Here is a 27,463-nt window from a genome sequence, read left to right as displayed (position 1 = left end):
GATGGCTCAACGGACAAGACACGTGCAGTTTGTAAATCCTGCCATGCGGTGATCAAATACTCAGGGAGCACAAATCTCGCCGCACATTTAAAGAAAAAACACGACATCAAAGTTCAGTGTTAAAGTAAGCAATTTGTATACTACAATACTCTTGTAATTTCCTAAATAAAGAGTTTGCAGTACCTTGTTGATTTTGCGTATGAATTGCTATAAATCAGGATATTGTTCTATATTTTTTATTAAAAAAAAAAATAAAAAATCGATCGTAGAGCACTATATCGCGATATATCGTGAATGAATCGCAGCAGGCTTTAAGATATCGGCAAATATCGTATCGTAGTTCTTTATATCGATATTATATCGTATCGTGACAAAACCCGCGATTTACACCCCTAATAAACTGTGAAGAATTTGGACAGGCTTGATGTGTATTTGAACACCAAGTGGGGTCGAGTCATGCCGAAAAGTGACATGCTGCAGAAACTGCGGCCTTCGGAAGATCCAGCCTGTGAATTTGGACACGGGTAGAGATTTTTTTTTAAAATTGGCAGTTTCAGAAATATGTTATTGAAAAGGGCAAGGTATCTTTGGCACAAAGGCAGAAAATATCTTGGACTGGACTGGTGACAGTCACGGGGCACATAAAGAGGGCAACTGTCAAATGGAGATCCCCCCAGACTCTCAAGCATCTTTTCTCTTGCGTGCTCAAGAGGAAGTACCAAGAACTTGTGCATCTTGAAAATGAAACACATAACGTTTTGATTCAATTAACCGCTTTCATGCTCCGTTGATGAAACCTGCGTGACAGAACAGCTGACTTGTGCTGGCGACTTGGAGTGTCTATAAATTCAGCTTACAACTGCACTCATTCTAAGTGTGGTCATGGAAAGCTCAATTTTGAATTATATATTGTAATTTGACAAACGCCGATTGTGCGACAGGAAAAGTTGCTAAGTAACAATTAGCTTCAAGCATGGAATAGCTGCGAGATAGAGAACAAGTCGAGGGATTTGCGCCACCATATGGCTACTTCATCAGTCACAAAATCAAGCTCATCCCATGGCCATCTCAATCTCCAGACCTCAACCCCATTGAAAGATTGTCAAGTGAGCTCAAGAGTTTAATGTAAAACCAGGTCGCTGGATGATTTGGAGGATGAAGAATGATTGAGATTTGTTTCTCTGTGTTGTCCCATCTTGTGAGACGTTACAGGAAATTAGGTGCTCTTTTGTCAACAAATGGGGATTGTAAAATGTATTAACATCAGGGATACTTAGAATTGTGGCACACTTGATTTTGATATAAATAATTATTTATCAATTCAGATTTTTTTCACACTGAATAAATGCCTTTGAATTAAAGGTTGGATTGTCCACTTTTTTTCAAATTTAGTCACATAGGCTGCGTGCTCAGTCCGCTGCTCTTCACCCTCCTGACGCATGACTGCACTGCAACCTACAGCGACAACCGTATCGTGACGTTTGCTGACGACACGACTCTGGTGGGTCTCATCACCAAGGGAGACGAGACTCAATACAGGCTGGAGGTTGACCTTCTGACCACGTGGTGCAGGGACATCAACCTCCTGCTGAACGTCGACAAGACCAAGGAGATTGTTGTGGACTTCCGGAAGGGTCACACCCAACACCTGCCGCTGACCATCGACGGTGCTGTGGTGGAGCGAGTGAGCAGCGCCAAGTTCCTGGGGGTGCACATCAGTGAGGATCTCTCCTGGTCCACCAACACCGCATCACTGGCAAAGAAAGCCCAGCGCCGCCTGTACTTCCTGCAGAAACTCAGGCGAGCGAGCGCTCCTCCGGCCGTCATGACTGCATTTTACCGCGGCACCATTGAGAGCGTCCTCTCCAGCTGTATTGCTGTTTGGGGTGGCGGCTGCACTGACTACAACTTGAAGGCCCTGCAGCGCATAGTGAACACTGCTGGTAAGATTGCTGGTGCTTCGCTCCCCTCCTTGAAGGACATTTACACCTCCCGTCTCACCCGCAAGGCGACCACGATTGTGAGTGATGCGAGTCACCCCGCTCACTCTTTGTTCGAGCTTCTGCCCTCTGGGAAGAGGTACAGAAGCCTGCGCTCCCGCACCTCCAGACTCTCAAACAGCTTCATACTCCAGGCTGTTAGGATCCTGAACTCGCTCCCCCGTTCTGCGTAGCGTCCTGTACTTTTACTGTCTGAACTGTCTGAATGCACACTGGCTATTATTATTTATTATTTGTTATTACTCTTATTTATTGTTTGTGCCTTTTTGTTTATGATGTTTTTTACTTTTGCGCTATGCTTGCTGGCTCCGTTATTTATTGTGTTATCTGTTTATTTATTATTTATTCATCACTCTTACTATTGATTTTTAGAATTTTTGCCTTCTTGTTTTTATATTGTGTCGCGTACATGTATGTCTATCGTGTTATGTGTCTCGTCACCGTGGGATAGAGAAAAACGTAATTTCGGTCTCTTTGTGTGTTGTGACATGTGGAGAGATTGACAATAAAGCTGACTTTGACTTTGACTTTGACTTTTATATGGATCCATGTACATATATTAATTCAGGGCAATTACAGACGAGATAAAAAGCCACACACACCACAGGGAAACAGAAGATATATCGATTTCACGACCAAAAACAGAAGGGAAGCAAGTGACAGGGAAGAAAGTAATTGCTTGATGAAAACAACAGTTGAATCAGGAAACTAAATGAAGACAAGCAGCCAAATCAAGTGGGAAATATGAGTAGAGGAGGCAGTCGCCAGAAGGGGGAGTCCAAGGCAAGTAGACTGAGAAAGGGGTGTTCAAAATTGAACATTTTTACACTTTTTATTACATCTGACCGTTTTGTGAAAGATGCCAAGACATAGTGCAGCATGCATGATCAGAGGCAAGAAATTGTACTTAAATCCTAAAATCACTCATTTTGAATGAGTTAAGAAACTATATACTTCTAATATTGCCATATTTATAAGCAGCAATCATTTTTTTGTGGCCCGCTTTATCATCTTACGTCTGTGGTCCTCACATATTCCCGCAGCAAAGTTAGGATGAACATTCCAGTAAATGTTAACACGCATTAATGGTCAGCTGTACACATGATCCACTTTTATAATTTGAGTAGTTTTAAAACAACTACTTTGTATAAAAGTAATTGTTTAGATTTTAAATGATTAGTCAATGACCAAAAATATATATCGATTGATTTGATAATCAGTTAGTCGTGGATTAATCATTCCAGTCTTATTTGTTATATTGTTTTCACCAAACCATATACTTTCCTGACTGAAAAGATTGGGATGGATAAAAAAGATGGACTAATGTAAATTTATTCTGTCACTATCTTATAACTGAGGAAAAAGACAGTGGCTAGTACGAGAGGCAGAACATGGTATTAGCACTACAAATCCATTGTGTGCTGTCAAAGTAGCTTCAGAGGGGCTTATTTTGGACACAAAGGACGGAACTCACCGGAGGCGCGCATAAAACCTCTCAGCCGCTTAATCCCTCACTGAAGACATGTTGTAATAAAAATTACATATATATAATAATAATAATAATGTAGTATCCAAGAAGAGTGCAGTACTGAATATCAAAGAGAACACGCTATGCATGTTCAAAATAGATTACAATAAATAAAAACACATCAATTAATGGGTGAAAATTAGGGGTGTAAATCGCAGGTTTTGTCACGATACGATATAATATCGATATAAAGAACTACGATACGATATTTGCCGATACCTTAAAGCCTGCTGCGATTCATTCACGATATATCGCGATATAGTGCTCTACGATCGATTTTTTTTTTTTTAATAAAAAATATAGAACAATATCCTGATTTATAACAATTCATACGCAAAATCAACAAGGTACTGCAAACTCTTTATTTAGGAAATTACAAGAGTATTGCAGTATACAAAGTGCTTCTTTTAACACTGAACTTTGATGTCGTGTTTTTTCTTTAAATGTGCGGCGAGATTTGTGCTCCCTGAATATTTGATCACCGCATGGCAGGATTTACAAACTGCACGTGTCTTGTCGGTTGAGCCATCTTTTCTTTGGAATCCAAAGTGCTTCCAAACGAATGACTTGAAGCCTAAAGGGGAGCAAATTTCCTCGTCTTTTTGGACACTAGCCATAGCACCAGCCCAGGAGCAGCGTACTAGTTGTCGACTCCCCTTTCACGTGCAGCAACGCCGCGCACTGCTCCCTGCTCCTGGAAAGAGGAAGCAAGCAACAATGAACTGGATTTCAAAATAAAGTCGCGTCTAATGTCCGAGGTCAAACACGGCGATATAAATCGATGTTTACGTTTAGCATCGATGCCAATAAATCGTAGAGCATTATATCGATTAATCGATGTGTATCGATGTATCGTTACACCCCTAGTGAAAATAGTCCAAATCAGTGCTTACTGCATTTCTTCCCAACAATTTTGAATGCCACTTTGCAAGCCCCAAAAAATGCACCAACCTGCACAACCTGTCACGTACCGGCGCCACCTGAAGAATCGAAGAGACCGCAGAACAGCTTGTTCTTGCCAGGCTGATCGCCGATCCAGCGCCAGCTCCAGCTACTCCCACCTTACTGTCCAATATCTTACACAACCCATAAGTGGCTCATTAATAATGGAAGGGAAAACAGACAATCATTCCAATTTATTTGTAACTTGCTCAAAGATATACAAAAGCATTTTTGATGCGCACAAATTAATCCGACGTTTTAGTAAATAAAACAAAACCTAGTCCTTCTAGCGCTAGCTTCTACATCATCCCTAGACAAGTTTCTCTCCAACAGTCCCGCAGGAGCATTGGCACCATGAATGTAACTCCTGCCTGTTGTAGTACAATCAAATGTCAATCATTAAAGTCACATTTTCATAGTTTTCCACTGGACTGCTCCGCTACAGTAATTCTTTTTCACCATCATCAACAGCAATGTTTGAATTCTTGTCTGCATTTGAAATAATATTAAGTATTTTCGATCATTTGTGATACATTTATGGCTCCCAGTAAATTTTAAACATGGGCAATTCTATAATCACTTATAGGTACGTTAATTACGCCGATTTCTTTTTAAACGTATCGTTAGTCAGAGATGCAAGTAAACTTTTCTAGAATATGATTCTGAATCTGCCCTTGTGAAATGATACTTGTCCATTGGAATCTATGGAGATGTCCGAGTGCCGTTTCAGCGACTGCACGTGTTAAATTTGGCGAAGAAGCTTTCATCGATGCCTCCTGTTTTAATGTCAGGTCTATTGCGCCTGTCATATTCAGCAGTGGTGGTGTTGTTATAGTCCAGCTCCTGCCGTTGCTCCTTCTTCCGTCGCTCCTGCTGCCTCTCTATGATCATAGCCGTACGTGTCGTGTTGGAGCACCAACGGTCGTATTGTTGCTTCTCTTTGATCCCCTCCAATTTTGTCATCATTTTCTCCTCAACTTGAAGGTTCCAGAACTTTTTCATTTGCTCAGAGCTCTCGGCACGTGGCCTTCTATCAAAGGCGTGCAACATACCAGGAACCCCCAACTGACTCGGCCGTATCTCTCTGAAGTCATCTCTGAGTTCCCGTTCATACCGTTGCCTCTCTTCAGCCAATGCCTGATTGAACTCGTTCAGTTCAACTGCATTTTTTTTCCTTCTCTCTAACACGACGTTTTGCAGTCCCTGAGCGACATTGTCTATATGTACTCTGAATTTGTCATCGTTCAACCTTTCATTATTTTGTCTTTCTTTCTCTCTGGCTAGCTCTATTTGTTGCTGGAGCAGCCACTCCCTCAGCTGCTCTTTCTGCCTGCATACTCGGTTTTCGCTGTTTGGGTCCTCGCCTGGCATTCCCGGAGGCATCATGTTTTCAAGTGGCTCCTCAGACTCATCCCGGTTCAATTTCTCCTGAATGGCACGCGCATATTGTTCCTGAAAATTGCTCTTCTCCGCTTCAAATTTCTCCCTTTCTTCTTTGCGTTGAAGAAGATACGCTTGCTTGCTATCATGAAGGAATTGGGCCTCAAAAGTATCTTGCTCAAACTTTTCTGCATCTTTCCATTTTTTCTTGTCATCCAGCTGCCTGTCAAGGCATTGCTTGTCAATACCGATGGTTCTCAGTTTGTCGTTAAAAATTCTTTCTTTTCTTAGTCGCTCATTGTATTTGCGTCTTTCTAAACTTGCCCGTTCAAAGTTAGAGCCACTCCACATTTTGGCTAACAAAGAAAGGTAGTTTGTGTTAAAATGACCAGCTTGTTCAGAGTGGTTTACAACGCACTGATGTACGGTTCACTTGATTTCTGTTACGCCTGGTCCTGAAAAACACACACACAGAAAAACATACAAGATTTTCACTATAATGTTCATGTGCTGAATAAGTGTCTACTTGCTGTAAAGAGACAAGACTGTAAAAAAATATACATTTTAACATGAGACAATTAAAATATTTTAATCAATAAAATTAACCAATGCTTCTCAAAACATGATCTTAAATCTTTGGCACTTTGCCCATTAAACACACTATACTCATTCACTAAATGCATACTTATTTTGTGCTTAATGGTAATGATATGGACATTGAATGTGGTAAAATTCAATATATGTAGTATTATACTGCCATGATATTGCCATGAAAAAGTGTTTGCTCTCTTCAAAATTTTTATTTGCATAGTTTCACACTAAACATGGAAACAAATAAACCAGGAAGGAGCAATGACTTTTTCAAACTACACACACAGTATAACTAAAAATGGATTACCTCCGCATGTTTAAATCTCTGATGTCTTAAAATTGCAAGCTTGCACAGGTTGTGATAAGGAGAGCACAAAATCAAAAAACATCTATTTCTGACCTTGTGATTTGAAGCAATCTAACACAAAATAGTAACAATACTAGTGGGTTAGAATATGAGGGCATATCACACATTCCTAATTACTACTCTGCAAGGCTCAGATTATTTGAATTTCCTAAAATTACTTCAAATGAAATAATTGTTGACTGTCAAGAAATGAATCAAATTAAGTAGATTCATGGAAGACAATCAAACTCCTGAATTGCTCATAATTTGTTTTGTTTTTCATTGGAATTGTTAAAGTCGAATTCCAACTTTTAAAGTAACATAATTACAAGTCCAAAAAGTTCCACTGAAATATGAAATACGTTAACAAAAATTTTACCATTTTGTATCAGAGCTTTTGTGGAACACTGAATTGTTGAATTTTCCTACTTGACGTTCCACAATCAGCCACAATTTTCTAATCCTTTCAACTGTTTTGTAGGACTAGGAACACTTTTTTTTTTTAATTGTATGCAATCCCAGAATGTTACCAATTCAACTTGTCAAGTGTAAGTAAGAGCTCATGCCTTCCTGTTCATAAATGGAACTACAGCAGTAGTTCTCGTTGCTTTGTTGTCTAACATCAGCAGTCCAGGTGGCACTCATTTTCTTGAAAAGTGCACCCTGAAAAACGTTTTAAACATTAGCATTCATAAACAGTGTGGTTCTCAATCACCTGTTTTTGTCTCACCATAGGCAACAGTGTTGTCATAGCCACCTTTTTGTTCAAAAAAAATTTTTTTTAAAATAGACCCGCTAAGTCCTGGAACTTTCTTGATATAACAATAGTAAAGCTATAAATGTTCCACCTCAAAATCCTTTCTTTCTTTTACCCCCAGCTTTTCTACTTAATCTATTGTAGTCTACTACAAAATCAACACAACTCATCCCATCACTTTCAAACTCAAGGAAATTCACTGTCACCCTTTTGCGTAAAAGACTGACATCATCCTTTGACATAGCCCTGAGTGCCTAACTACCCAGATGAACTCATCCGACATGTACTGTTACAACTTATGTCATCATAAAGTTTTCAAAGTAATACATCATCCAGAGACAGTACAAAGGATGACATCATCAAAAAACAACATCATGACCTCAAGGTATTTTCATGGAGACAAATGTGAAATAATTAAATATTTTATTTAATACATTCGATACAGTAATTTTGTAATTCTTTTTAGTGCCCCCTTTTTATTTGGGCTTTTTATTGTTGTATTTTTGTTGTTGTTCAGAATGCTGTTGTGTATTTCATGGATATTTTGTTCACTGTAAGCAATACTGCAAAACTCATATTGTAAACAGTATTTCTACTGTACGTCTTGTGGTAAAAACAACATAAGGTTTGACAGTTTGTGCATCATGAACAAGTCATTGAAGCTCTTCTGTTATGCACGACTTAGCCACTGCGAGGCAGTTTAATATACTTGTGCAGACAAACGAAGAACTAGTCTAGATGACTCAGTGATCTGAAGTGAGATTATTGTTTGCAGAAAATAAATAATATATATCTGTGAGTATTGTCTCGCTACATGTCTCTTAAGGCAGCTCTTTTCAACTGGTTTTGTCAAAGGGACCTCCATTATAACCAAGAAGCAATTTGGGGACCACTGCTTTGGCAGAATATTTCATTTTGCATCGAAGGAGGATAGACCAATACAGGCTATTTATTTGCACCTGTATGTCTATTTGGGGAATCCCAGCTACATTTGACATCATTTAGATGGGTAAATAGTTCACAAATTTAGCTGGAAAGTTAATTAAAAAGAAGTTACCATTATTTCCAATTTCAAAATTTGGCAGACAACCTGCAATACCGCACCGGACCACCGGTTGACAATCCCTGCCTTAAAGCATAACACTGCCACATAGATAGATGGTTAATCGTTCGGCTGTCTATGACGTTTACTATCATGCAATAGCACTGAAATAGCAGACTTGGAGGTTTTACATTTAATTTGACAGTAACCATTAACTGAGTGTGTCATTAAACAACTTGGAGCCTTTTTTGGAGGGGAGGTCACTATGCAAGACCGCTGCTTGTGATGTAAGCAGGGGGAAGTCCACTGCTTTCCTACGCTCACATGCAGTGTTGGAGGTCACGTTACAGTAATATATTGCTTTGAGGCGGTAAATGAGTAAATGTCACCGAGTTACTGAGTCTGAGAATGCATTGTAATACCAGATGTCACCAACTGGGTTGGTTTAAAAATCAAAAGCGTACAGTATTATATAATCGGATACATTATTTAGATCTGTGAAATAATCAAATTTTAGTTTCTTCACATATTCAAAAATTGTTAGATGCAATGCAAGCTATTAGCAACAAGCTTTAGGAAACCCAGAACAGGAATGCCTATTAAGTAGATCTGGTTTTGTCCAAGGGACCACCATTATAACCAAGAAGTCACTTGGGGACCACTGCTTTGGCAGAAAATTATTTTATTTTGCACCGAAGGAGGATAGACCAATATTTGCATATGTGTGTTTATTTTGAGAATCTCAGCTAGATTTGACATAATTTGGAAAGGTAAATGATTCACAAAATCAGCTGGAAAATAAATCAAGTCTAAATTGACTTGAAGATTGAAACCACTACCTTCAAGGTTGAAGTCTATCACTCTCTAAATGAAACATGCCACTTGAAGCTTTGCTTGGAGAGGGGGGCACCTAATCAAATTTCTACATTTGGTGAAAACCCAAGAAGACAGAAAAAGTAAATTGATGCTGCCATGAATGGGGCTTTCAATGACCACTCACACAGTCGGAAAACTCATTAACCCCTGTTATTGTATCATATTGTCTTTGCGCAAGATATTGAACTTTATCTTGCTCCCAGTAGGGCCTGGTAGCGCCGTTCGTGGTGAATTTTTAGCTTGACTTTTTCTGTCTTCTCAGGGGTATTTTTAATAAGTGTAGAAAATCTGAACCTCCCTAAGCAAAGTTTGGAGGTCAAGAATAAAGTGACATTTATTTTTTAGTCTAAAGGTTTTAAAAAGCAAAACTAGAACTATTGTTTTGGTTTTCTGTATTTTTTACATGGAAAAATAGGGCAACAGTCCGGCATACATTTGCTTTTACGTTGATTCCTATGGAAAACGGTGCTTCTACTTACAAACAATTCTACTTACAAACCCGCCCGCAGAGCCAATTAAGTTTGTATGTAGAGGTACCACTGTACAAGGTACACGTGCATATACTACATATAGGGGTTTGAACCCACAACCTTCCAGTCTCAGGTTGTGGGTTCAAACCCCGGCCGGGTCATACCAAAGACTATAAAAATGGGACCCATTGCCTCCCTGCTTGGCACTCAGCATTAAGGGTTGGAATTGGGGGGTTAGATTGCCAAATGATTCCCGAGCGCGGCACCGCTGCTGCTCACTGCTCCCCTCTCCCCCAGGGGATGGATCAAAATCACATGGGGATGGGTTAAATGCAGAGGACAAATTTCACCACATCCAGATGTGTGTGTGACGATCATTGGGACTTTAATCATTAATCTTTTAATTTTATCAAAAGCTCACGTGATGAAAAAGTACTTGTCATCCACTATCAAATGGCACGTGACTGTGAGAAACATTTCACAGCACGTGAATGGAAATGACATTTCTCAATCACGGTGTTCTTTCCCTCATGCCTGTGCATGGAACAAAACTAATAATTAACAAAAACTACAGGAGACCCCATTCCTAGTAGACGACACACAGCAAACCCCAGTACATTATAGAATACATAAAAAAGATTTAGATCTTGACAGCTAATCATTCTGGAACGTCACAATTTAGTGTTCCGTCTGGGGAAAGTGAAATGCATGATGTCACGTTTCAACTGAATGAAAAATGGAGGAAGGAGAGAGATTAGCATTTTCAAGATGGAAATCCGTGCTATTAACATGGGAGAAAAAACATTTAATCGACTACTAAAAAGTACCTCGAAAGTAATCAATCCAATGCAATGCGATACGATACAATACAACACAATAATATTATATAGTATTTACATCGTATTGCAGTGTCTATTCATGTATTGTTGAGACATATACTGCTGCTGTCATTCTGCTCAGTCACATTACCGCATTTTTGAAATATGTACACATATATTTGACTTTTTTTTATGTGTCCTATGATGCTGTGTCAGCTTTTTGCAAGCTAATGTTCTCTTAAAATGCAGTTTAACTGGCATCATCGGTTGTCACTGCTTTGTCGCATTTGTGTTGTACAAAAGTTTTCTGCAGCTTGTTCTCACAATGTTATACAGACAGTTTTACATTAACCAAAAATCAGACACTAGAGCGTCCTTGCATAATAAGCTTCAGTGATCCTTAACAGCCCCTTTGACGACAAATAGGGGATATTCAGTGGCAACTTTTGATGCAACAAAAAAAACTTTAAGAAAAATGACATTTTCTAATAAAGTAATTCCTTCATCAGAAAATGTCTTTTTTCTTAGATACAATAAATATTGCGACAATATCAATATTGATATAGTCAACAACTATATCACATATCACGTTTCATGCAGAAAATTTAGTAAGCTCAATTTAGCTAATTAATGTTCGATACCATTTTTTTTTAGACTGATACAAATACAATACTCAGTACTTAACTCGTCACCAATCCCAAGCACCGTATACCACTGGTACTTTTGCGACATCAAGTTTCCCCCAAAAACAATGACATCATTTTCTAAAAATACCTATATCCCAATATTGACATTTACTTTAAAATTGTATAAAAATGAATGGTAATATAATTTCTTATTTTTAGTTTCTTATCATAAAACTGCCACAAAAGGATATCAGCTAATGTCGTGAGTACCGATAATTGGTATTGGTACTCGCTCATTCCTAGTAATTACCTAGATAATGGTTTAACTGTGGGTGACGATGTACATTTAAGTTTGTGTCTGACTGGTGAAATTCAGATAATAATTCCATAAGAACAACATTCCATATTTTTGCAACATATACATATTATACATATACATATATACACAACATATTATTATTTTTGCTCTACTATATTTGTACTGCCCATCCACTGAGCTCTCGCAACAATGCAGTCGCTCTTGAAATCTGCTATCCTCAATTGATTACACTGTTTTTATTAGAATTAGTCAAAAGTCTCAAAGAAAATGTCTGTTGGTCGGCGTTCCATGACATCTGCAGCTGATAGATTTGCTCAATGAGTCAAGGTCATCCAATTGTTGGATACTACAATAAGGTTATCATGCCCTAGTTCAGGGGTGGGCAAACTACGGCCCGCGGGCCACATCCGGCCCACGGGACCGTTTAATCCGGCCCGCCAACCCTGAACAAATTGTATTATTAAACTTTTTTTTTTTTGTCATTTTGCCTGCAATGACTGCGTTTTCCCAGTAGATGGCGAAGCGCTCTCCTGCGCATTTACTACCGGAAGCCGTGTCAGAAAGCTCGGTGCACACTCACAAGTGCGTGTACGGACTTGGCGCACTCTCGCTCTATTCGTATCAGTCCCGAATTTAGAGCGTGGGTTTTGACGACAGCATTCTTATAATTCGCGCGCTGAGCTTTCAGATGCAGTTTTGCGCTAAAGCCACCCACAAACCTTCCCCTGGAATCCTTCCATTAAAATGAGTGGCCCGAAAAAAAGAAGTGAGTGCCGAATGTTAAAAAAGAGTGGCCAATTTGGCTCGACGTACGCGACGTGACGTTCAGCCACATCAACATCAACCCGTCACAGATCAAGGTAAACGGACCAACACCTCGGATCTCGCCTAAGAATTGCCACAACAAATTTTACTCCAGACTATGACGCACTAGCAAAAAAGGGAGACCAACAACACTGTTCCCACTGAAAATGAACGGGAGGCTCTCAAGTTTATTGTAAAAAAATGCATTTTGAATATGATTTGTACACATAGCAGGGATTGAAACTACCATTCTCATTTTCAAACAATGCAGGATGCTCAAGGACATTGATGCACCACCTATTTGCGACTAATCTTAACCTGTAAAGTTCTTAAGGCTTACTTTAAGGAGGTGTTTCCCGTTTCCTCACCTCTGTTACCAGGTGAGTTAAAACTCTGCTCTGATTTTCAGATACCCCTCACCGTGTTGCTGGTTTGATTACTTTATTTGGATGTATGCTTTCACCGATTCTTCAAGATCATGATATATTTGGTCAGAATGTTTGCCGTTTGATGTGATCTCATAAGATAAACATCTTTCATTAATCTGACCTGCAGGCACTGAAGTGATGGAGATTGTTATTCATAATAACAGTGTCGTATTTTATGAGAATCACTGATAGCAGTTTTTTAGTGAATTATTATTTTCTTAATGCTGTTAATAAATGCATTTGTTTTCAAAAAAATTGTTTGGAATATCCATGCTTTACTACCTACTAAAGGCCAAGATCTTTTATGCAATGACCTTTACAGGTCGCTTATATGACTTCACACAACGCCTACGTCCATCTGCTCCTTGTCCGGCCCTCCGGTCCAAATTTAGAACCCAGTTCGGCCCGCGAGTCAAAAAGTTTGCCCACCCCTGCCCTAGTTCATATGTCATTCTGTTATCACAATAGTCAGACGTGTTCAAGTGTATATTATTGGAGAACGATTTAGCCCGCGGTTGCCGTCCTGGACAGGATGCGTCTTGTGCGTGATGGGCCGGGCCATGAATGCACCATCCACGTGCATTAACCACCGACTACTACAGGGGGCGGGAAGAGGGAATATTGCCGCGACGCTCCAAGTGAAGTTTCATTTCCTCCTGACACCTCTACTGAGAGCCGCTTCCACGCAGGACGCTTCAATTTAACCTTAATAAGAGCTCGCTGCCACTTTCCGTCAACATGGACATCAACTTGAAGACGATGCAGAATTCCGTGGGGGTTTATTCTGTGAACGAAGCGGCTTCCAAGGACTCCTGTCTGAGACGCATTGGCAGATGCATTCCGCTCAATTACCGCACTGAACTCATTCAGCTCCTCAAACTCGCGGGACCAGTGGTAAGATGACCATAAACGCAGCACCAGGTTTCCTTCCAGAGGCGTAGTTAATGTACTGTCTTTTTCTTTCTTTACAGTGTATTTCTGTGTTTCTTCCAGTCTTTTTAGTTATTATATTATTTATGTTATTATTTTACGATTTATTTTGAAGATGCAAAAGAGTGCAGGATAATTCAGTAACTTGCGGGAAAAAACAAAATTCAACTCATCTAATACAAAAATAAAGACAAAGAAAAATGGTTCAAAATAATGAATACAAGATGGGTAATAAATGTAACCATTGATACATACAGATTACTTACATGTCCAAAAGGATCTATCTCGACCCCCATATATTTTGTAGTTACTAGTATATCAGTATTTTGGAATATTCATCCTTATCTATACAAAATACATTATATTTTAATTTGCCATAACCTTCTCTCACAATACCGTATTTAAACACCAATATATTATTTAATTTTAACATTTCACTGGCTTATCAATATAATCGTTCCTACATTCATTCTAAAAGCAATACACTACACCATAAACCCATATTTTCATATAAAGTGAACTATTCATAAAATATTTGCAATACTCAAAGCCTCAAAATTATAAATATTGTATGGGCAGCTAATTCCAAACCCTGTTTTATCGGGCCTCTCTTGAGAGGGGAACAAATAAATAACAACAAAAGGGACAAAGAGGGATGTGAACCAAAAACATTAATACAAAACAGAAGACAAGTTTAAATTGATTTTATTTTAATATTTAATTAATTGTGCTTGCCTCGAAGTTTGGTATCAAACATTTAACATGTGTTATCTTGTTAATTGTCATATTCAGTCAATGCCATGATCAACCATATTAAAATGGGTGCCAGAAAGGTTCCAGGACCTGTTTCTCAAACGGCATATTTTAAATGCGCACTACAAATCTATTTGGTACTTTGACTTGTTTTTCAAGTTACAGGTTGATTTTTTTGCTTTGAACTGCAAACCAAAATTTGAGGGACACGAGATCATCAAATCTGCCACTGCTTGAGTAAAGTGAAACGCTATTCAAGTAGTCTAATATATTTGCTAAGAGGGCAACAGTTGCTAATCCACTTGCTAAAAGAAGCACTTGAATGGAGTAATGATTCCACCAGAATAATGTTAAATTTGGATGAAATTGTCGCCACTGGAACAGAACAATGGACCCCAGGAAACAAATACTCCCTTTAGGGCTCAAGTCTGTCATATTTCACCGAGCTGGAGAAGGATAAAGTGCATTCTCTACAATGTCCTACTCCTTCCAACCACATATGTAGTAGTTTACTTTACAGCTGGTTAAAGGGTTGACATTTCCTCAAATTCTCCACTATGAACGAATGTAAAAAACAATATCAGAAAAACTGCAATCAGTTTCATAAAATCATTCAACCCGCTCGCTTATAAGGCTTCAACATGTCCCACACACATTCATATAGGGCTGAAAGTATTCATCAAGTATTTTGAATTATTTGATTAGAAAAATGCATCGATTACATTTACTCTGCCTCGACGATTCGTTTGTCCCAACTCAGCTGCGTAAACGTGTGCCCCGAACTATGTACACGCAGAGTATGTTTCTGCATATGTTTCAGTATAAGTTTTAATTTACTCGGGTATTTTATGTTTGGACTTTTAATGGCCGTGTTAAGCGCTTTTACAATGTTACAATGATGGCTGTGCAGAAAAAATACATACAAGAGTACAAAATCTTGAGTCAATGTAGTTAGAGTGTGGGAAAATAAATGGGCAGCCATTACTTTAGAAATACAGTGAAACAAGTGACAATATTTATTATATTCGTTTTTCTCCTCCAGATCATTTCCCAGATGATGATCTTCATGATCAGCATCGTCAGCATGGTGTTCTGTGGTCATTTGGGAAAAGTAGAACTTGCAGCTGTATCATTATCAATTGCAGTAAGTCATTTTTTTCACAATTATCTGTGATTAATACATCCAGGTTATGTCCACAAATCCACCAACATTTTGGTATTTTTCTGTCATTCAGGCGAGGAAAAGCATTCATTCACTGGCTTTCAAAGTTGCTCCACTATCTAAAAGTTGGTCTACGATATAACATAAAATACTACACGGTTGATCAGAAGTGGATTAATACCATGTGAAGAGCTCCTTCAGAGTAAGCCAGAGCCAAAATAACAAACACATCTAGCTTTTACAAATTCATCCATCCAGCCATCTATTTTCCATACCACTGGTCCCCCCAAGGGTCGAGGGCGTGCTGGAGCCTATCCCAACAGTCTTCACAAATTCAATTAACCAAAAAACTACACCAGGGGTTTTCAACTGGTTATCTCCAAGGGACCACCAATATAACCAAGAAGCAACTTGGGGACCAGTGCTTTGGCAGAATGTTATTTCATTTTGCACCAAAAGAGGATAGGCCTACACAGGCTATTTATTTCCATCTGTATGTTTATTTTGGCAATCTCAGCTACATTTGACGTCGTTTAAATGGGTAAATGATTCACAAAATTAGCTGGGAAAAAATTCAAGTCTAAATTGACTTGACGATTGAACCCACCACCTTCTTGGTTGAAGTCTATCACTCTATAACCAAGCCCTTGTAACTTCACTTGGGGAGGGAGAAACTTGTTCAAATATGCTACACTTGGTGAAAACCCAAGAAGACAGAAAAAGTAAATTGATGCTGCCATGAATGGCGCTGCCAAACCCTACTGAGAGCAAAATATGCCTTGCTCAAGGACACTTTGACATGATCACCGGGCTTGAAGATAGAACCCAGCACCACCAGGTTTGGAGACTTTCACTCTACGACTGAGCCACGTGATAAATAGGCAGTCAGGAATCACCATTGGATGGAAAATGTTGATGGCTAAGAATTTGAAAATGGGAGTGGGTACTTATTTTCACGAGCCGACTTATTCTAATAGCGCTTCTATTAGAGTTAGTAACCCCCTGTAACTTTGCTTGGGGAGGGGGCAACCTGTTCAAAGTCAGTTGATTGAGCACAAAATTATCTGAAAAATTAATCAAGTCAAAATAATGCATCAATTTCATTTAAAAAAATGTTGCAATTATTTTCCATTTCCAATTTTGCGGACCACCTGCAATACCGCCGCGAACCACTAGAGGGCCACGAACCACCGATTGACAATCCCTGATCTACACTATTCAAGGGCTAGACAATAACAAGAAACTCAAGGTGACGGTAACAAGGAGGGACATGTCAAAGAGGCCAGTCTTGACACTGACAGCAGCATAATTTGAAGCTCGCCATTCAGTAGAGCCCACAACAAACATTCTTCTTCCAGCAGCCAATGTGCAGGGTTGTTACAGCAAAGCAATTGTCCAATGATGTGCAGAGATCAATTACGGGCACATAAAACACATATACACACACAAACAAGGAGATGAGGTCTCACTCCATTTTCCAACAAAGAGCGTCACTCCTCCTTCGGGTGAGGGGATGGGTCCCCCAACAGTTGTTTTTTTATGTAAACCCAAAAAACACAAAACACAAAAAACAAAAAAAAAAATAAATGTTGAAAAAATAATTTACGAATTTGTAAGCCTGTCTTGCCAAACTGATTATGTAGGGGTCCACCATAATAGAGGAAAGGTTACAAGATAAAGAGGAAAATAGTTTATAAGAACCCCCCCCCCCCCCATATTTATTATTATTATTTTTGTTTAATCAATCGAGGGGTCTGTGCGGCCACCAGTTGCTGATTCCTAGCATACTGCATACTGTAAAATGGAGACTTCGGTCAACTACTTAACCAAAATTTTAAAAAAAATGGAGGAAAAGTAAAAGGAAAGGTGGAAAAAAAGGAAGAAAGGATACATTAGTATTTTTTGTCATGCTAAGATCATTCTAAACAATCAGACAAGCAATTCCATGATCATTCTGAGAAGTGGACCAAGTTAAATGGGAAATTGATTTCTGTATTTGCACAATCATACAGATCCTCAGCATATTTTTTATGGCATGGAGAACTAATCCTCTGTTACGTATGTATCTACTGAATGTCACAGTAAACATTTTACTGTGTTTTACTGTAAAATAACATATTATTGACAATGGTGCTTTAATTGCAGGTGGTTAATGTGACTGGTTTATCCATTGGAACCGGGCTATCCTTAACTTGTGATACCCTCATATCTCAGGTAGTGTCCTCAACTTCTTGCACTTCCACCTTATTTATATTAGTGATATTGAAACACAAACCACTCTGACTGGGCTCTCGGATTGTATGGGTTCCAACTAAAACAGTTGAACAATAATATATTGTATCAAGTTAGTTTACATTTCATGAATCTAAACAAATCATTAGTGTGATGTTAGTGTTTCCTAACACTGCTTATTTGATTCTGCCTTTGGGTAGACCTATGGGAGCGGAAACCTGAAGCGTGTGGGGGTGATCCTTCAGAGGGGGATTCTGATTCTACTGCTGGCTTGTTTCCCCTGCTGGGCTGTTCTCATCAACACTGAACCTATTCTAATCGTAGCCAAACAGAGCCGAGAGGTTGCCAGGTCAGTCACTTTTCAATCTGCAGCATCTTGGTTACAATAATTTTGGAAAGAGCCTATTGTTAATAATAATGACAATAATATTAATAATTGTTGTTGTTGTTCTTATCATTCCATTTTATCAAATCAGTCAGACTCTTGGATACTCTATAAACCAATGCTTCACTGTGTTTCATGGCTTCTTTCAGTTGCGTAATGCCCATTTGAATTATTGTAAAAGTAATAGTCAGTAGTAGTAGTAATGGAATTTAACAAAATAAATATAATACATATATTGTATGGTGTAATGTACAATGTAATACATATGTTCATGGATGTTTCCAACCCAAATTTTTACATGGCTATTTGTGTGTTGCATAGTCTGTCACAACTTTATGTGAAGATCTCCATGCCTGCTCTGCCGGTGAGTTCACATTCATCTTGGTTTGCATGAGTTATAGCACTAGACATTATGTGCTTCTATCATGTAAGATTATGATTTACCCCTTCAGGCGGCATTTATGTACCAGCTGCAAGGGAGATATCTTCAAAATCAGGTTCCGTAAAGCAAGGCACACAAGTTCATAATATACATGTAAATAACATGTTTGCGAATGTGTTTTTCTGTCTTTTTTTTTGTTTGTTTGCAGGGAATCATTTGGCCACAGGTCATAACCGGCGCAGTTGGGAACATTTTAAATGCAGTCATCAATTATGTTTTCCTACATCTTCTGCATTTGGGAGTTGCGTAAGTTTTTTTTTTATAGTATTAGTAGTTCATTTGGGAAAATAATATTAGTCAGAATATGTTTTGTTGATATAGTGGAGCCAGACCTGAAATTCGCCTGCTAATATTCCAGAAGAGGTTTTTTTCTCATCGCATAATTCATTGTAATTGTAGTCCTAATTATGCAAAGCACATTCCCCTTTGCGTGATTTTAAATCTATCTATAATCCCAAGGATGTTTTTGTTTGACATTTTATTGTGGATGGCACTATTGAACAGATTTCCCTCATTTCTTTTTTGGACAATTGTGATTGCCTCCAATGATTGTCAATTATTATAAAAATAATTCAGGTCAATAAATAAGTTTCTACTTTGATATCATCTTTTAGAAAAAGAATAGTTTAAATGCAGCTAATACATTCTAGAATTTTTTTAGCTGTGTTTAAATCATGCTGTTTATGTCTTTGTTCAAGTGGTTCCGCTGCCGCCAATTCAATCTCACAGTACGTGTTGGCTGTGGTCTTATTTATTTACATTAATTGGAAGGGGTTGCACAAGGCCACGTGGGGAGGTCAGTTTCCCTCTCACTCACTTTAAACCTGATAATGAATGAATGATTAGTGTTTCTTTATGATTCATTTTCCTTTCCAGTTGCACTATTTCATTTGATGTTACAGTACATTTGTGAGCAAAGTCCAAATGTGTAATGTTTGAACAAAATTGGTTACATTTTGTAACTAAACAATGCAACAGATTAGAGAGGTGATGAGTCCCACTTTCATTATTTGCCTATCAAGAAGCACTACATATTATTATTATGCATGCACATATTAAGGGATTACTTTCTGGATTTATCCATTTAAGCACATACTGTATGCATGCTCAATTTCAATTGATAAATTATTTATCATACTTATTTGTCTTACGTTTATAACACATCAATCTTATGAAAGTTATGTTTATTCTTTTTTAATGGTTTGATCCACAGGCTGGTCTGTCGACTGTTTACAAGAGTGGGGACCCTTTGTTAAGCTGGCCATCCCAAGCATGCTCATGCTTTGTCTGGAATGGTGGCTATTTGAAGTTGGAGGATTCATTGCTGGTATAATTAGTGAAATAGAGCTGGGAGCCCAGTCCGTTACATATCAGCTCACAGTTGTAGCTTACATGGTAAGTGAAACAAATTCATCTAAACTTGATCAGCATCATAAGCACAGGCAGCCACACAACAAATGAATGCCTGCACTACCACAATAAAAGTATCTTACAGTGGTGGACACAAATAATAATAAATAATAATGGTAGCACTGGACATCCAGACTGCCCAAAATAAATGGGGAAGAAAGTGTAGTGGAACAAAAACTAGAAGGTGCTAGGCCAGGGGTGGGCAAACTACGGCCCGCGGGCCACATCCGGCCCACGGGACCGTTTAATCCGGCCCGCCAACCCTGAACAAATTGTATTATTAAACTTTTTTTTTTTTTGTCATTTTGCCTGCAATGACTGCGTTTTCCCAGTAGATGGCGAAGCGCTCTCCTGCGCATTTACTACCGGAAGCCGTGTCAGAAAGCTCGGTGCACACTCACAAGTGCGTGTACGGACTTGGCGCACTCTCGCTCTATTCGTATCAGTCCCGAATTTAGAGCGTGGGTTTTGACGACAGCATTCTTATAATTCGCGCGCTGAGCTTTCAGATGCAGTTTTGCGCTAAAGCCACCCACAAACCTTCCCCTGGAATCCTTCCATTAAAATGAGTGGCCCGAAAAAAAGAAGTGAGTGCCGAATGTTAAAAAAGAGTGGCCAATTTGGCTCGACGTACGCGACGTGACGTTCAGCCACATCAACATCAACCCGTCACAGATCAAGGTAAACGGACCAACACCTCGGATCTCGCCTAAGAATTGCCACAACAAATTTTACTCCAGACTATGACGCACTAGCAAAAAAGGGAGACCAACAACACTGTTCCCACTGAAAATGAACGGGAGGCTCTCAAGTTTATTGTAAAAAAATGCATTTTGAATATGATTTGTACACATAGCAGGGATTGAAACTACCATTCTCATTTTCAAACAATGCAGGATGCTCAAGGACATTGATGCACCACCTATTTGCGACTAATCTTAACCTGTAAAGTTCTTAAGGCTTACTTTAAGGAGGTGTTTCCCGTTTCCTCACCTCTGTTACCAGGTGAGTTAAAACTCTGCTCTGATTTTCAGATACCCCTCACCGTGTTGCTGGTTTGATTACTTTATTTGGATGTATGCTTTCACCGATTCTTCAAGATCATGATATATTTGGTCAGAATGTTTGCCGTTTGATGTGATCTCATAAGATAAACATCTTTCATTAATCTGACCTGCAGGCACTGAAGTGATGGAGATTGTTATTCATAATAACAGTGTCGTATTTTATGAGAATCACTGATAGCAGTTTTTTAGTGAATTATTATTTTCTTAATGCTGTTAATAAATGCATTTGTTTTCAAAAAAATTGTTTGGAATATCCATGCTTTACTACCTACTAAAGGCCAAGATCTTTTATGCAATGACCTTTACAGGTCGCTTATATGACTTCACACAACGCCTACGTCCATCTGCTCCTTGTCCGGCCCTCCGGTCCAAATTTAGAACCCAGTTCGGCCCGCGAGTCAAAAAGTTTGCCCACCCCTGTGCTAGGCTAACTGTTGGCTTATTTAGAAACTACTTTCTAGTAAATAACATGGAAGAAATGCATGCAAACAAGCTACACAGCCAGTTTGCCACAATCAGAGTGTTTGACTTGGCGTATCAGCTGTATGCTGTATAATCATTGAAACAAATAATATTTTAAAGCATTTTTCAGAAGAAAGTGAAAGAGATAAACCTCTGATAACCAAATAAAAAAATAAATAATGATTTGCATTCATCTCACAAATCTCGTGTTGGCCACAACCTGATCTTAACAGTTTTATTTGATGGAATCCTAAATAATGCATAATTGTTTCTATACATTCTACCTTTGCAGTTCCCACTTGGAATTTCTGCAGCTGTTAGTGTTCGAGTAGGGAATGCGCTTGGTGCAGGAAACATTGAGCAAGCCAAGCTGTCAAGCAAAGTTTCCATCATCTGTGCATGTAAGAAAATGTTTGTATGTATGTTTGTAAACTGGAAATGGTATTGGTAAATTTTACATTTGCTAAGCAGCAAGGATAAGGCCATAAAAACACTGCTTAATTGGAGATTGGCCACAAAGCACATGGCATGTAGTAATAGGCAAGTAATGAAATGGATAACAGAAATGTCTGAATAAGAAACAAATTGTGCATCAAATTCATGTGTCATTACTAGAATTGCAAATTGTCTTCACTTTTAATATCTTTTTTTAAAATATTTGACCAGTTTTTACTCGTATGATTTGAAAACGAGTTATTTGACAGTTTGTTTTGTAGCTTTTACTGTATATAATATGAGGTGCTCATACAATTATTTGGGTTGACAGTCATAATGGCCCTCCGAAAGAAGCTATGACTACAATGCGGCCCGCGAAAAAAACGAGTTTGACACCCCTGGTCTATACCCTCCCACCACCACTACCTTTGTGACAGTTATTTTCATTTTTGTCATCCTTGATCTGGTAACTGAAATGTAAACATCTATTGCTCTTACTCTGTTTCCCATTGCAGTTATCGTGGCCTTTTTTGTTGGTCTTACCATCACCCTTGCCAAAAGTGTCATTGGCTACATTTTCACCTCAGACCTGTGAGTTATACTGTTACATATTAGTAACTTTGGCGCTCGTAATACGTGCCACACCGAGGAACTGTCTTTAAAGAATACAGTAGTTCACATTAAAAAGCTATCAGAACATGTAAATGAATTACTTAATTATAACCTAGTAAGTTAAAACAACAGTCATTTGTTGTGGGGGAAAAAAGTGAATAAAACTAAAGTTGTTATAGAGATTAAAAACGTGTTTACAGTGATCCCTCGCCACTTCGCGCTTCTCCTTTTGCGAATGCGCTACTTCACGGGTTTATAAGTAACGGGGAAATACACACGTGCCTCTGAGCAATGTGCATCACTGTGGACGTGACTGAGTTCAAGCGCAGGAGGCGGCAGCCGGCCACATGCAGAAAATGGTGCAGAAGGAATCGGAGCATGTGACAATATCACATGTCTGTTCTTTTATTTACCGTAATTTCCGGACTATAAGTCGCACCGGAGTATAAGTCGCACCAGCCATAAAATGCCCAAAAAAGTGGAAAAAAAACATATATATGTATATAAGTCGTTCCTGAGTGTAAGTCGCCCCCCCACCCAAACTATGAAAAAAAACGCGACTTATAGTCCGAAAATTACGGTACTGTAAAGGTACAATATATGTACAGAACAGTGTGGGAATAGTTATTAAGGGAATGGGAACGGTTTATGTAGCGTAAAAGTATTGAGGAGCCTTTAATATATGTATATGACCACAATGCAACAGGAGATTCATCCGCAACCGACTCACTTTGGTTTCGCTATGCGTGATGTCCCCTGGGTTAGCATAATGTGGTATTTCTGAAGGCAGACACTTTCTAAATGACTTCCATTACACCTGTGCTCCCTAGCAACCAACTAAAACATTACGTGTTGAAAATTTCCATATGGTGTTTAATTTTCTAAATAATCTATATATCGTTTCTACTTTGCGGATTTTAGTTTTTTGCAGGTGGTGCTGGAATGCATCTCCAGCAAAAAACGAGTGCTCACTGTATTATGTTTTTGTTACGACTAACATTTATTTACAATAACGTATTTTCGTAAAGTGCTAAATCTAATTGAAATGCAATTGCATTTAATGCACCCCATTGACAGTGAATAATAAAGGAATGAGAGTTCTCAATGAACTATCAAACCAGTTAAACTAAAAAATTTAAAATAGAAAAATATTACTATATAAGTGAATAAAATTAAGATGTAATCTGATGTGATTGTAGATCAAAATTTAAAGTCACGCAAAATTAATACCATGCTGTGCAAGTGGGAACAAATTACAATGAAAAACAATGAGTTCACAAATTCAGACTATAGCTTGTGAAGAAAGCGTACATATTACATTACATTACGTACATATTATTAGCCATAAATTATTTGGAATATTTTTACATGTCAGCACCTCACAGAGCTACTTGCTTTTCTTTTGCTAGATTTTTCATGTTGTATCTCATCATATTTGTCTCATAACCTTCAGAGAAATTTTGAAACGGGTTGCTGAAATCTTGATTGTTTTCATCTTCTTGCATCTTTCTGACGCTGTTGCGGTAAGAAAAAAAATCCTATCTGACATTTTAGGAGAAGTTTTAAATGTGCTTTGTGTGAACTTGCAACAATCACCGCAGGGTGTGTGCGGAGGTGTCATCCGAGGAGTTGGGAAACAAAAGGTTGGTGCTCTTTGTAACCTGGTGGGACACTACTTCATTGGCTTTCCCATTGGCTTGGCCTTAACCTTTGCGGCAAAATTGAACATCCTAGGTAAGACCTGCATGTTCTGGAATCAAAATGTGTCATGTGAGTTTCAGAAACGCTGCTGTTGTTTCTTCAACAGGGCTTTGGATAGGTCTTACTCTCTGTGTCTTCATGCAGGCTACTTTCTTACTCGTTTATCTATACAAACTAGATTGGAGTAAGGCTGCTGAAAAGGTGGGTTACTCAATCGTCTGAAAACACAAATGTGACTTTATGAAATCAAGTGGTTTGCATTGTAACATTTTTTAATGCCTTCAATCAGGCTAAAATTAGAGCCGGGGTCCAGGTCCCCTATGACGACACGGTCAAGACAGAAGATTGCAAGTTCGGTAAGTTCAGGCATACAAATAGCCATCTTTATTTTGATGATTTAACAAACAAAACACTTTATATATATATATATATATATATATACACAGTGGTACATTTTCTGTACTGCTTGTCCTGGGCGTGCTGGAGCTTATTCCAGCTGTATGTGTGTATCTCTCTCTCTTCTCTCTCTCTCTCTCTCTCTCTCTCTCTCTCTCTCTCTCTCTCTCTCTCTCTCTCTCTCTATCTATATATATATATATATATATATATATATATATATATATATATATATATATATATATATATATATATATATATATATATATATATATTCATATATACCGTATTTTCCGAACTATAAGGCGCACTTAAAAAACCAAAAATTTTCTCATTATGACTCATTTCTCATTATAACTATTTAATAACACCATAGATTGCCCATAGATGTGAGTACGAGCGCGGATGGTTGTTCGTCTCTGTGGGCCCCGCGGTTGAATGGCAACTGGTTCAGGGTGTCCCCTGCCTACTGCCCGATGACTGCTGGGATAGGCTCCAGCACACCCGTGACCCCCGTGGGGATAAAGCAGTACAGAAAATGGATGGATGGATGGATGGATGGATGGATGGATGGATGGATGGATGGATGGATGGATGGATGGATGGATGGATGGATGGATGGATGGATGGAGCACACAGGTATTTTTTACCTGATGTAACCAAAATGTTACCACTTAAACCAGATGGCTGAAAAATATAAAATATTATTTGGGCGCCAATGAATACCACAAGGAAGAAAGTAGGTCGGCAAACAATACTAAAAATATAAATAAATAATACTAAATAAAAATAATAAATAGTACTAAAAATATTTTCAACATGGAGATAAATACAGACATTCTGAGGTGACAAAGTTCAATTCACCATTAAGTTGCAACTGCAAATACTCAGATGTTGGCCAGAAACTGTGTCAGTATCTTGAGTGTTATTTCCGTATATGGAGCCATTGCAATGCAATATATTGTATTATAAGTATTTTGTCTCTGGTCGAGTACAAAGTGAAGCAAATATTTTTGTCTGTTAAGTGTTCAAACTATAGTTGTGTTTTTGAATCTTCAGAGTCAAACACCAACCAGGACCCAGTTACTTCTCCTACATCCAGGTGTGAGAGTGCTTCAGAGGGCCAACAGCTTCCAGATCAACATAAAACTGCAACTACCATAGTCGGCAATGTTCTCACAGTAAAACAGCTGCTTTTGAAGCGTAGCTTGATTTTACTTATCTTTGTTGCCATCTTAGCAGCCGGAATTATCGCCAGTCACTTCCTTGTCAAACTGCTGAAATGAGCCTCGTGTTGGTTTGTAACGGACAGTCATTAAGTGAACACTAGAGGACTCAATAGTGGGTTTATTAGTTGCTTCTAATATCAACTCATCTCTTATATCATGAGTAAATCATCACGATCAAACCCACGACCATAAACGTGTCAATAATGTATGTAAATGCAATCACTTTGCATTGTGTTTGGTGTTTATTCAGCAATAGTGTTCATTCTGCACCTTGCTATGGGCCAATGATTGCAAGACTGAAAACTACGTGCAGGCAGAGCGTGCCCAAAAGTGGAGCTTAAACAAAACAAAGCATTGACTGAAGAATACACTCCACCTGAGAAAGAAAAGACAATCAAGCTCTGTGAGTGGGAACAGCAGTTGAACTCTAAACGGCAACTCAAGGAGACAAGTCTTGATTCAATTTTGTCAGATGAGAAACAGGGATAAACTTGGGTTGCTTATTTAATGGAGGAGACAGTTATGGTGATAGCAAATGGGCTCCTATTGTAAAAATGTTTTTTTATACATATTTCTAATATGTAATATGCATTGTATGTATTACAGATGTGGCAGATTCAATTCGTGACAATTTATTGTGCAATTAAATTTTTAACATTGTATTTTACATCAGAAAGATTTTATTCTCATGATAATTTTCTTCAATTAAATCCAGATTACTGTAGATGCTGTTGTTGGTTTAAAAAGGCTCTTGCTGTAAACCTCTCTGAGATTTTCCCCCCAATGTGTCAATTTAACATATTCAGCCTGACTACCTGTTTGCTGTGAAATCTTGCAATAATGACAATACATAAATAATTCAGACAAATTCAGTCACATCCATGTGCCCCTTCCTTTTGTAATTAGTTTGTAGTTGAAAAATCTTGCATGCATACAGATTTTCTTTGGCATACCGTGATTTTTCCATGCATAATGCGCAAAATTTAACTAATTTATTGTCCTAAAATCTGGGGTGCGCATTATGCATGGGTACAACAATTTTTGAATAAAATCTCCCTCGAAATAAAACTTGAAATCACACCTTTCTTCTTGTTAGTTGTCAATCGCGCATCGCATTCAGCCATCCTGCCCAACTAACTTAGTCAGTAAAATTCATAATTGACGACACATCGTTTGATGCGATGATACAATCCTTGATGGTGTGTTATTGTCAAATATTGTTTGTTTTTTATCTCCATCGCAGACCGGATATCATATGGAGGCCGCCATGACAGTATGCGCAGAACGGATGCGCAAGACACGTCAGCTATATAAAGAGCG

The 27,463-nt window shown here is 38.5% G+C and overlaps 2 protein-coding genes across 3 annotated transcripts; one reads left to right on the top strand and one right to left on the bottom strand.

Annotated features, from left to right (window-relative positions):
* Window positions 1–5,196: 5,196 nt before the first annotated feature.
* Window positions 5,197–6,201, bottom strand: LOC133151191 (RIB43A-like with coiled-coils protein 2). Its single transcript, XM_061273997.1, has one exon. It carries the CDS (start codon window positions 6,199–6,201, stop codon window positions 5,197–5,199), a length of 1,005 nt encoding a protein of 334 aa, XP_061129981.1.
* A 7,392-nt stretch (window positions 6,202–13,593) lies between these two features.
* On the top strand, window positions 13,594–27,216 carry LOC133152058 (multidrug and toxin extrusion protein 1-like). 2 transcript variants are annotated; one of them, XM_061275589.1, is made up of 16 exons: window positions 13,594–13,821; window positions 15,653–15,754; window positions 17,918–17,986; window positions 18,205–18,353; window positions 18,711–18,753; window positions 18,842–18,886; window positions 18,980–19,077; window positions 19,530–19,627; window positions 20,045–20,226; window positions 22,063–22,171; window positions 22,721–22,796; window positions 24,271–24,340; window positions 24,419–24,551; window positions 24,625–24,719; window positions 24,808–24,874; window positions 25,974–27,216. In XM_061275589.1, the coding sequence occupies exons 1-16, from the start codon at window positions 13,666–13,668 to the stop codon at window positions 26,198–26,200; spliced, it is 1,719 nt and encodes a 572-aa protein (XP_061131573.1). In that variant the 5' UTR covers window positions 13,594–13,665; the 3' UTR covers window positions 26,201–27,216. The 2 variants fall into 2 exon arrangements, with proteins under 2 accessions (XP_061131573.1, XP_061131572.1); XM_061275588.1 differs by having other exon boundaries at window positions 24,271–24,551.
* The last annotated feature ends 247 nt before the right edge of the window (window positions 27,217–27,463 follow it).

The sequence above is a fragment of the Syngnathus typhle genome, linkage group LG3, assembly GCF_033458585.1.
Source record: "Syngnathus typhle isolate RoL2023-S1 ecotype Sweden linkage group LG3, RoL_Styp_1.0, whole genome shotgun sequence".
Lineage (NCBI taxonomy): Eukaryota > Metazoa > Chordata > Actinopteri > Syngnathiformes > Syngnathidae > Syngnathus > Syngnathus typhle.
This window is presented reverse-complemented; position numbering and strand designations above follow the sequence as displayed.